At 41.7% G+C, this 12,813-nt stretch overlaps 1 protein-coding gene across 1 annotated transcript in view; it reads right to left on the bottom strand.

The window, feature by feature from the left end:
* EMB140 (EMBRYO DEFECTIVE 140) overlaps positions 1 to 12,813 on the bottom strand; it is a 282,396-nt gene that overhangs the window by 258,644 nt on the left and 10,939 nt on the right. Inside the window, exon 2 of the mRNA XM_089820935.1 lies at positions 11,265 to 11,398. Coding sequence (XP_089677061.1) covers positions 11,265 to 11,398 — 134 coding nt within the window. The remainder of the gene's footprint in view (positions 1 to 11,264; positions 11,399 to 12,813) is intronic.

Here is a 12,813-nt window from a genome sequence, read left to right as displayed (position 1 = left end):
GGAAATGTTTTGACAGACACAATTGTCGACGGAGGGTCCGGCGTGAATGTGTTGCCGGAGGATACTTGGAAGAAGTTGGGAAAGCTGACATTGTGGCCACCTGCATTTCAGTTGCTCACGGCAGACCAACACGGAATCAAACCATTGGGAATCTTGAAAGCGCAACCGGTAACAATTGGTACGCAACCATTTTTATTGGATTTTGTGGTCATTCCATTAAAAAGAAAAGGATATGATGTTATTCTGGGACGGGATTGGTTGGTGCAAGCAAAAGTAAAACATGATTGGAAACGAAATACCCTATCAATGGAGCGCGGAGGCAAAAGATTCACAATTGACCTGCATACACAAATGGTCGGTGAGGACGCAGCATCGTCAGATTCAGAAAGTGACGACGAAAGTGACGACGAAGGAAAGAGGAGAATGGAACCAGACGAAGGAGTATTGAGACTTGATGGAGGATCGAATGACAACAACCTGGACTCGGTGAATGTCCTATTCCACTGGCAGATAGAAGACTACGAACTGTTTTCGAGTTGCAATATGTTAATGGTCGACGAACGTGACAAAACACAGGAAAATGAATGTCCCGAGGAATGCAGGGAAACAGAAGAAGGAAAAGCTGCCATGGCTGAAGCTGAGGGGAAGAACATATAGTCTGAACACAAAAAAACGAAAGATCCCACTGTCCGATACATGGTGAATGGACCGCGCAGAAAGAAAAGGTTACACCGCAGCATAAAATTAGTGGAAGGGCATCGATAGCAAGGCAATAATCTAGTTGCACGACGACCGCAGGCACAGTGGACGACGAAGGTGGCACAGAACAGACGTAAAGCGTACGATGGTCGAAATGAAATCAAAGTGGAAAAGTTTAAGGCCAGATGGGTTGGACCATATCAGATTCGGAAAGTTCGCGACAATGGAGTGATCAGATTATCAACTTTGGACGGGCAAAAGGTACTTTCGACAGTCAACGGATCCAAATTCAAAATATATGGTGCCAAGAAGACTCTGTCGTTGTCGCAGGAGGGGACTCCCTCATCTTTGCTGAATGGCGACGGTCAGAGGCAAATTTGAGGTGCTTTGTATATTTTTTGAAAAAAAAAGAAAAAAAGAAATAAATTTTTTATTTTTTTTAAAAAAAGAAGCAAGTAGAGGGCTGTCCGCGCGGACTGTGCTCCGCGGGCAGGATGTTCTGCGGACACCTGTCCCGCAGGCATTGTCCCCGCGGACTCTGCTCCGCAGGCAGGATGTCCTGCGGACACCTGTCCCGCGAGCATTGTCCCTGCGAACTATGCTCCGCGGGCAAGATGTCCCGCGGGCATTGTCCCCGCGGACTGTGCTCCGGCAGGATGTCCCGCGGACACCTGTCCCGCAGGCATTATCCCCACGGACTTCTTTCTGCGGAGACCCTTTTTTCTCCGCGAGTTTGTCCTCCGTCCGTTGCAAACTCTCTTCCGCGGGCTTATAACTCTTTTCTGTGAGCGTACAGACAGCTCACTCCAAGCTTCGAGGCCAGTCCCAGGAACTACCACATTGATCAAGATTGAAGTGGCAGCCCGAGAGCGTTTGAGGATGGATTTTGATGAGCAATTCGGTTTGATATTTTCAGTGGAGAAAGGCTTGTCTGTGTATTGGTTTTCATTGTTGGAGGAGACGTTTCACCGGAAGTTTGTTGGAGTTCTGTTTCTCATTTGTTTGAGTTCGTGTAGAAGATGGGTGTGAGCGTTTTTTTTTTTATTAGCAAAAAAAAAAAAAAAAAAAACGATGACAGATTCAAATTGTTCAGAATGAGTTACAGATGATGCCAAAGGAAAGGGGACGCATCCGTGGTTGCCAGAAAGAGTGCAGAATCGGCAGAAAATGACTGAAATGGTGTGTTCCATGCATTTTTGTGTGGGTTGCGAAGTGCTAATTTGGTCTGCCCCAAGTCCCCGCGGGCTACCCCTCGACCCTGCCGGGGGCGTTGCCCCCTAGACCCCCAGTCGTGGCAGATATCAATCGTGGGAGTCTGACCAGTGGAGAAGAGTTGAAGTTGCTGCAGGCATGGACTTTCTGTGTACCAGAGGCACTCGGAGTAGGTGTTGGCCGGGAGGCTGTCTTGGTGGATGTGTAGAGAGCTCGGGAGGAGCTAATCATCCAGTGGGAGGCAGTGCAGCGACACTTGGCTAAGGGTACCGAGGAATTGAAAACAGAAAAAGCAGCACGGGTGGCTATCAAGGTCAGCTTGAGGAGACAGTATTGTGTTAGCAGAGGCTACAAATGTAACGGGATGAATGTGGAAGTGATGTGACAGAAGCAGATTGTTCTTGTTGTAGTCACTCTGATAATGTATTTTGTTTGTTAATTTGTCTCAGATGTTTTGTAATTCTCGTCCGGAGACGACTTTTCTTTTTGGGAGGTATGGTGTCAGCCGACTAGATGGTCCCAGCAGTGTTTCTGTAGCCAACGGAATGATTTTTGTTGGTCTTTTGTATTCTGTAGCTGACGGAATGATTGTCGTCGGTGTTTTGTATTTTGTAGCCGACAGGTAAATAGTTTGTAGCAAACATAATGTTTGTGGCCGACGGACTCCTCCGCGAAGGTTTGGCGGATAGTATTTATATCCCGTCTAGGATCATTGTAAATCATTAATCATCTACTATTATGAAGCATAATGTAATGTTCTGGCATATTGCGAATATTATTCTGCTATTCTATTCCATTGTCTGTATGCGTTGATTTATTTACCAATACAGTAAACAATTGTTTAGTTAAAATTTGCATATAATAATGTATAATTATTGTGACTGTGTCCTTGCTTGACTCGATCATAGACCAAATCGCTAGCTGGTCCCTAATTGTGGGTCTTGCCTTGCGTGTTTGACTGGCATTAATATGCATTTAACTTCAATCCATACTTGATCTTTGATTTGCATCCATTGATGGTAATAAGGAAAGGGTATTGATTTGAAAATCAATGGAACACACCTTAAAAGCTTGCACTAGGTGAGTGGAGTCAATGACACGACTACATCTAGTCGACCTCAAGCATATTCACTTTGTTTTGCATCCTCGGGCAGAAGTAGAAATAGTCTAGATTTGAAAATTTAAGTTTAAAATTGCTTTTCATTGCAAATTGTGAAGCCAAACCAATCGAATCAAATTGAAAAATCCTAAAGAATAGCGTAAGTCCCCTCTCGTGATACCAGCATATTACATTATTTTCATTGAGTGAGAATCCACATTAAGAAGGAAGCTTGGGGCCACCTTATGATCTTTTATTGCAATCTTAGCATAAGTGGTGCCTTTGTTCAAGAGAGGATTCGATATCCAAAGTTTCATCCTCAAACATTGAGTGTTCTATCCTATATGTTGTAAGGAAATAAAACACACATCAACACAAGTGAATAATTATCACATCAACACATATAATATATTTGGCACCTTTGTAGACCTGAGTTATTAAGCACTTACTTTTATAGGCATTGTCATTCACTAATTCTAAAAAATTGAAATTCAAAGCTCATGCACAACATCCAAATTCAATTCATATATCTATTAGAACGCCCATGGAGATCAAAAGATTGCATAGAGACTCGACCATTTGGCAAGCTTCCTGTCAATTACCCCTATTCTTTTCCAACAGCAGGTACTATTGGTTACTCAATTGAGCTAAATTTTGAAAGCCGAAATCTAATTCTTGACTGGGAATCATCCTAATAGAACCCAAGCAATTTCGGCCTTAAAATCCAATAGAAATCTCAAGTGTTTTTGTCCCTGAACTGCATGAGAAATCTCAAGGGTTTTTGTCCCTATCATCCCTTTCAACCTCAAGGATTTTTATCCTTGTGATCCCTTCCAACCTTGAAGGATTTCATCATTGGATTAAATAACACCCAATGCTCTAGAAAGAAATTTTGTCAATATGAATGATTGGATGCTCATTTTCTTACTTCCAAATGCTTTTATATGTTTTTCTTACTCACTCAACACCCAACCTAATGATCCAAAATTCAATCTTGGGGGTTTAACTCTGTCATGTCAAGATCAAGCATCAAATGATTCAAGTATAGGCCTCATGTACTCATAAACAAAGGGCCATTGCAAAAAACTATAGTGTCTCTCCTCTTTAATAGAGAAGATTACACTAAAGAAAACCCCTCACACATTGAATTGTCAATATCACCTTGAACCTTTGGTCTGTGTTATATATCCACCTGATTTCCGAGTGATTTGTAAGTGGGCCAAGCAGCCCTCAACTTGCCCACCAAAGTTTGATAATCACATCAATTGATTCCCATGAGGAGTATCTACAATTGGCACATCCTCCTAGCAATTAAACTCATAAATTTTTGCATTCTTGCGCCCCAGTTTGCTGAATATAACAGCCAAAAAAATGAATCTATCCAAAGAGTGTTTCATCCCAGCACTAACAGCAGCAGTACAATAGTATCAATGAGTAAAGGTAGCAGTGGAGAAATAGGGTAATGGGAGGGTAGTCAAGCTAGCAACTATGAGAGCCCCGTGCCTGATTAGGTACTGCTAGTACCTATGGAAAGAGTCATACTGCAGTACAGCAATTGGTAATATAGCTCCTAGATACTGGTACCAGATCTAATTATATGCTTCTCAGACCCTTTAAGGAAATAACGAGAGTCTTGCTTGCCTCTATGCTCAAGATGGCCACCTTGAAGATCTTGAACTCGAGCAAATGTTGATCTATTACCAACAGATTCAGCTTATGTATGTTCATCCAAGTCGCTACAAATTTATTCGTTAGTAACTGAGTATAGATATTATCTATAATTGTTTACCGTACTGGTAAATTAATCAACGCATACAGACAATGAACATGAACAGCAGAATTATATTCCAATATACTAGACATACATTATGCTTTATAAGGTGAGTAATCGTAGATGATTGATGATTTACAATGATCCCAGACGGGATATAAATACTACCGCCGAACCTTCCCGAAGGGTTCCGTCGGCCACAACATTACATCCGCTACAAACTATTTACCTGTCGGCTACAAAATACAAAACACCGATGACAGTCAATCCATCGGCTACAAAAACACCACCGGAACCATCTAGTCGGCTGACACCATCCCCCCCAAAAAAAAGAGTCGTCTCCTGACGACTAACAAAATATCTGAGACAAATTAACAAACAAAATACATTAACGAACTAACTGCAACAAGAAAAATCTGCTTCTGCCACATCACTTTTACATTCATCCCGTTGCATTTGTAGTCTCTGCTAACACAATACTGTCTCCTCAAGCTGACCTTGATAGCCACCCGTGCTGCTTTCTCTATCCAACTCCTCAGTACCCCGAGCCAAGTGTCGCTGCACTGCCTCCAACTGGATGATCAGCTCCTCCCGAGCTCTCTACGCATCCACCAAGACAGCCTCACAGCCAACACCTGCTCCCACTGCCTCTGGTACACAACAATCTATGCCTATATCCGCAACTGATCAGACTTCTCACAACTAACATTCGCAACGACTGGGGGTCCAAGGGCAACCCACATAAAAATGCACAGAACACACTGTTTTTGCCATTTTTTGCCAATTCCAGACTCTTTTTGGTAACCACTGTTGCTTCCCCTTCCCTTTAGCATCCTTTGTTACTCATTTCGAACAACTTGAATCTGTCGTCGCTTTTTTTTTTTTTGTTACTCGCCCGCTGTTGTGCCTCTTTCCTATCCTGCCGGTCCCTGCCAAAAGAATGATATTAATTCCTCCGAGTTGAATTTGTCCTTCAAGTTGAACTCAACCACCTCCGCAAGAGAACTAAGAAAAATCCACATAAAACCATCCACAGGACAAGAAAACTCCGAAGAAGACAAGCGTCCGCTGCGAACAAAAAAATCCTTACGGCAAGGATTCGTATGCCACCTCTGCATAGATCCACTCCCAACAGCCCGATATTGGAGCATTGACGCCAACACCCACAACCCTGCCCCCAACCTCATCTATGGATTTGCGGAACTATCTTCACCAACAATATCAACCACTATGGAATCGCAGAGTACTACGGGCGGAGAGAAATATTGCTCGAGTCCGCAGCAAGAACAAATGCCGAGAAGAAATCCGGGGAGAAGGCCGCGCGGCTGCGAGAATCAAAATAAAACAATCCGCGGGTAGCCCAAAAAAAAAAAGCCTTCCACAGGAACATTAAAAACTCCGCGGGAAAGCTCCGCGGAAAGGTTCCACGGTAGGTCTGAACAACTACCCGCGGGACACAGTCCACGGACAAGCTACCCGCGAGACATGTGTCCGCGGACAGCTGTCCGCGGGCAGACTGTCCACGAAACCTTGTCCACGGGCAGACAGTCCGTGGGACCCTGTCTGCAGCAAATTTTATTTTCTTTTTCTTCAAAAAATATACAAAGCACCTCAAATTTGCCTCTGACCGTCACCATTCGGCAACGATGAGGGAGTCCCCTTTTGCGACAACGACAGAGTCTTCCTGGCACCATATATTTTGAATTTGGATCCGTTGACTGCCGGAGGTACCTTCTGCCCGTCCAAAGTTGATAATCTGATCGCTCCATTGTCGCCGACCTTCCGAATCTAATATGGTCCAACCCATCTAGCCTTAAAATTTTCCACTTTGATTTCATTCCGACTGTCGTATGCCTTATGTATGTTCTGTGCCACCTCCGTCGCCCACTGTGCCTGCGGTCGTCGCGCAACTAGATTATTTCCTTGCTGTCGGTGCCCTTCCACTAATTTTATGCTGTGGTGTAACCTTTTCTTTCTGCGCGGTCCATTCACCATGTACCGGACAGTGGGATCTTTCATTTTTCTGTGTTCAGACTGTATGTTCTTCCCCTCAGCTTCAGCCATGGCAGCTTTTCCTTCCGCTTCCCTACATTCCTCCAGACATTCATTATCCTATATTTTGTCACGTTCGTCAACCGTTAACATATTGCAACTCGGAAACAGTTTGTAGTCTTCTATCTGCCAGTGGAACGGGCCATTCACCGGGTCCAGGTCGTCGTCATTCGATCCTCCATCAAGTCTCAATACTCCTTCGTCTGGTTCCATTCTCCTCTTTCCTTCGTCGTCACTTTCGCCGTCACTTTCTGAATCTGACGATGCTGCCTCCTCACCGACCATTTGTGTATGCAGGTCAATTGTGAATCTTTTGCCTCCGCGCTCCATTGATAGGGTATTTCGTTTCCAATCATGTTTTACTTTTGCTTGCACCAACCAATCTCGTCACAGAATAGCATCATATCCTTTTCTTTTTAATGGAATGACCACGAAGTCCAATAAAAATGGTTGCGTTCCAATAGTTACCGATTGCGCCTTCAAGATTCCTAATGGTTTGATTCCGTGTTGGTCTGTCGTGAGCAACTGGAATGCAGGTGGCCACAATGTCAGCTTTCCCAACTTCTTCCAAGTATCCTCTGGTAACACATTCATGCCGGATCCTCCGTCGACAATTGTGTCTGTCATAACCTTTCCCAAAATCCCCATCTCGATGACCGCCAGATGCCTTCCCGTTGTGAGTGCCAGAAGCATTGGGTTGGTTGTCGTCGTCGGACTACTGTCCCTTCCTGTGTCCTCCGTTGCTTGCTGAAATGGTGTATGATTCAGAATGGCCGTCCGTAATTGGGGCATTGTGAGAAGGAGGTCACTTATCTTGACGGGTTTCTCCGTTTGTAAGATCTGTCGTACAATGTTTTGTTCGGCGAAGTTCTTTGCCAAGGTGCCAGTGATGTCCTTCAACCGAGATGTCTCCGCCGACGATGCCTTTGCAATTTCTGCTTGCGCTTCCCCCAATTTTCTTTTTTCCTCCGCTTGCCTCCGTGTAATTGCCAAAACCTCCGCTTCGTCCATGCCGACAGTGATCAAGTTTACTCCAGACTTTGGACACTTGGAATCTTCGTGATCGTCGGGTCCGCACCATTTGCATAATAATTTCGATGTGTTTGCCGCTGTACAATCCCACGCAAAATGACCCCACAAATTACATGCTCGGCATTGAACAATCGACCGTCCGTTTGCATCATACTGGATTCGACTTCGGCTCCCATTATTATTGTTATTGTTCGCATTGTTGTTATTTTGCCCTCTGTTATTATTCCTGTACCCTCCGGATGTGGCACCTGCGCTATTTGTATTTCCGCTACTGCCCGATGGGGAAGCCTCCTGTGTGAGAAACACCTGCGGAGATCCTCTTGTCTTCATGTTAAAGAGGCACTCTTTTGTCAAATGGCCCATGATCTGACAAATGTCACAAAATTGATTCTTTGGACACGATCCTTTAGTATGACCGTCGGTCTTACACTCTATGCAATACAGTTCACTGCCTTTGGCTCCTTCTGCATGTTTTTAAACTCCTCCATGCGAACCATATCCTTCTATAGGGCACGAACCTTCTTGCTGCTGCCTTCGTCGTCGTTGCTATCATCTCCGGCAGGCTCGTCGTCATCAGAATCAGAGGAGCTAGTTTTCTTCTTCTTTGTCTTTTGTTCACTTTCAAGGTCCAGTGCTCTGTTATACGCATCCACATATGATGACGGTGGGACAATTTTCATTTTCCTCCGCAATTTTGATTGTAGGCCATTCACGAACCATCTTTTCTGCAATTCGTCCACCGGCTTGCTTTCCAATTTGTTTATTAAGTCTTTTAATCTCCTAGCGTAGACGCGGACAATTTCGTGCTTCCCCTGTTTGGTATTGAAAATCTCCGCTACGATTTTATTATCATCCCACAAGAGTTTAAATTCCGCCGGGAACTCCATTTTAATGTTATCCCAGCTATTTAGCTTTTGTGGATCCGTATCCAAAAACCAATCAATCGCCACACCCCGTAAGGTTGCCGAAAATTGCTTGACCCATTCGTTGGCATCTGTGATCCCATTTGCCCGCCAGATCATCTCACATGTCTTACAATGTCAGATCGGCTGTACCATCGCCTTCAAATTTCGGCAGCTTTTCTTTGGGTCCCGCCATCACAACACTAGAGGTCTGCACTCCCACACCGGAGGTCTGAACTCCCACACCGAAGGTCTGCACTCCCACACCGACGGTCTACACTCCCACACCGGCAGTCTGAACTCCCACACCGACAGTGTGCACTCCCACACCAGAGGTGTCGACAGCTGCAAACCTTGGTGAAGAAGAAGGATCTTCTGAAGTTGTTTCCTACGGAAGTCTATCCCGGACGAAGAGGTCACTCCACGCTCGTGCTCCCTCGGCACTGCGAGCCGTGCGAGTTGATGCTCTTTCGTCTGAATTTTCTTCCCTCGACGAACACAAATTCAAGAACTCCTCCCGTGCTTCTTCCACCAATTCCACCCGCTGCCGAGTCTCCTCCAACAATTCTTCGGCACTCCGGTTTCCGTCGGCAATCTTCTGAAATCTCCGTCGACGTTCGGCTTGTTGTGCTAGAATTAAATTCTCTTGCGCAGTAAGGATTCCATCCTTTTCCTTGACCTTATTCCGATCTTTGCTAAGCTGATTTGGCATTTAACTTCATTCCTCCCACCTTCCAGATTCATAAGGCAACGGCGCCAAATGTTTACCGTACTGGTAAATTAATCAACACATACAGACAATGAACACGAACAGCAGAATTATATTCCCATATACCAGACATACATTATGCTTCATAAGGTGAGTAATCGTAGATGATTGATGATTTACAATGATCCCAAACGGGATATAAATACTACCGCCGAACCTTCCCGAAGGGTTCTGTCGGCCACAACATTACATCCGCTACAAAATATTTACCCGTCGGCTACAAAATACAAAACACCGACGACAGTCAATCCGTCGTCTACAAAAACACCGCCGGAACCATCCAGTCGGCTGACAATAATAATCAATTTTCTATTAGCTTTGCCATATTTTCCTTGTGCCTTATAGCTGATCCTCAAATCTACAGAAGTGGGAATGCTTAGAGTCGGCTAGTTTCTTAGGAAGTTTTGGAACCAGGAACTGTCTTTAGTGCTCATTTATCCCTGGTTCACAATGAAAATAAGAATTGAAATTGGGTGCTTATATTTCTCAACAGGGGCCCTTAATTAAATGCCTGATGCATATAATATAAATAATAATTTTTAAGAAGATTATCTCACTGCATTGCTTTCCCATGTGATATGTCAAGAAAAATTATTAACATAAATGAGAAAATTTTACTCCTCGGTGAAGAGGCTGAAGTTCATGGTCATTAAGCAAATAAGAGAACTCTAATAATTATAAAATACTAATATTGTAGTATAAGGAAGAGAAAATTTAAATAGTTCACACACCTCCTCTCCTAAATCAAAGAAAATTAGTTATATTCTAGACAAGATTTACGCTATGGAAAAAGATATACTGCAGTACAGCAATTGGTAATATAGCTCCTAGATACTGGTACCAGATCTAATTATATGCTTCTAAGACCCTTTCAGGAAATAACGGGAGTCTTGCTTGCCTCTATGCTCAAGATGGCCACCTTGAAGATCTTGAACGTGAGAAAATGTTGATCTATTACCAACAGATTCAACTTCTGTATGTTCATCTAAGTAGCTATAAATTTAGTCATTAGTAACTGAGTATAGATATTATCTATAATAATCAATTTCTATTAGCTTTGCCATATTTTCCTTGTGCCTTACAGCTGATCCTCAAATCTACAAAGTGGGAATGCTTAGAGTTGGCTAGTTTTTTAGGAAGTTTTAGGACCAGGAATTATCTTTAGTGGTCATTTATCCCTGGTTCACAACGAAAATCAGGATTGAAATTGGGTGCTTATATTTCTGAACAGGGCCCCTTAATTAAATGCCTGATGCATATAATATAAATAATAATTTTTAAAAAGATTATCTCACTGCATTGCTTTCCCATGTGACATGTGAAGAAAAATTATTAACATAAATGAGAAAACTTTACTCCTTGGTCGAGGCAGAAATTCATGGTCATTAAGCAAATAAGAGAACTCTAATAATTATAAAATACTGATATTGTAGTATAAGGAAGAGAAAATTTAAATAGTTCACACACCTCTCCTAAATCAAAGAAAATTAGTTATATTCTAGACAAGATTTACCCTAAGCTACAATAGGAAAATTCATCATCATCAAACAAATGCAGAAAAAAATATTCAGAAAACCAACAAATCAAGAAATATTCTTGCTTTAGAGGATTCAATAAGCTCAAGTTTTGGAAAGTCGATCCTAGCATGACAATTTATATTGAATCCTATAATTACTTTGCCTGTATGATACAAGTTGTAGTAAAATATGTTGCACAGTAACTATATACCTAGTATTCAAGCAAGCTTCATCCTTTGCCCACTCCTGCCACATTGTAGGACTTAGAGGAAACAATGAGCTCATTGCTTCTCTAGCAATTCGAAGCTTCTCCACATGGCTATTTTTTCGAAGAACTTTGATATACTACATAAAGGAGTTTGGAAACCTTGTTAGAAGAATTTCACCTTATAAGTTTGCTTGCATGTCAGCTCAAGCAAAAACAAAGCAATTTCAAACATAAGATCAATAAATATAAGATTTTAAAACAGAAGTTTGCCGTAAAATACATACAACGCTTATGAAAGAAAATTGAATACAATACAAGAACATTTACATCTCTTTATACATTAGATCATATTTGAAAAAGTCACAAGTCAAAAACCCTAGTGAGTTACTTGCCTAAAAACTCACCAACATCTTTTGCAAAACACACTAATTTTTTGTTAGAACTCCTTAAAAAACTTTAACATTTTTTAAATAAAAACTCATGTAAATGAGGGAGAATTCATTTTTTCACCTAATTGTTAAAACTTTTATGTTTTTTGCATTTTGGGCACATAAGTGGTGATAACCAGCAATGGTTTATAAGGCACACAAACCCAAGTGATTGAAAGGCCGCCAAAAGAAGAAACAAAAAAAAATCATTTTTATAAAGAAAAGTGTCATATCTAATTTTGCCATTGAGTGATAAAATTGTGAAAATAGCATGCACTAAGGTTTGTGCAGTTTCAAAGGCCTAAATTTGGGCTGTCCTTTGAGATCAATAGGGGATTTAACCCCAAACCCCCATGAGGAGCACTACCCCTCAACCTCATTGGAATCTCCACTCCTATACCACCACTACTTATGGGACCTCTTGTCACATAGAAAATTTGATTATGACAGTGGATCACAAAATATTGGGATATAACTCTCGAGTGTGCTGACTTAGTCACTATTATCACACAACTTGCCAGAAATCTCTTTAGATTTGGCAACTTCTACATATGACATGGCTAGCAAAAGTGGCATAGTAACTAGAATGGAGGTCCAATTCATTTTTTGGTCCATGATATGTATTAAACTCTAATTTTGATTTATATATGATGAATATTAGAACACATTAGTACTAAGTGCTAAAAATTTAGTAATACATGTGCTTTTGCATTAAAAAATTAAAGTATGTTCAAATCTCAATAAATTTGGTCCATTGAGTCTGAAATTTTCAACTGACATAGATGATCTCCATTTTGAATGGTCTGTAATAGTTTGTCTACTATTTTATAAATAGACATGAAAATGCACAATAGTCACTTCAAAGATCAAATACGTGATTTCAAAGAAATAATGTATATGTATACAAATATGGTAAATTAAAAAAAAAGGAAAAAACAGCATAATTGAAACAAAGAATGCAATTGGTGTAGCTTACCATTAAAAGCATTAATTGTTTCACAATTTTTTTTCCAAACAATAGAATGACTACTATTGTAATAAATATGAAACAAATTAAAGTTCTGAATGGAATTCCACACCCAATGAGTGGAGCCATCAATAAAGCAAGGAATCGTATCATAAGC

This window comes from Cupressus sempervirens, chromosome 3 (genome assembly GCF_028749045.1).
Source record: "Cupressus sempervirens isolate cs-2001-9-10 chromosome 3, ASM2874904v1, whole genome shotgun sequence".
NCBI classification, from domain to species: domain Eukaryota; kingdom Viridiplantae; phylum Streptophyta; class Pinopsida; order Cupressales; family Cupressaceae; genus Cupressus; species Cupressus sempervirens.
This window is presented reverse-complemented; position numbering and strand designations above follow the sequence as displayed.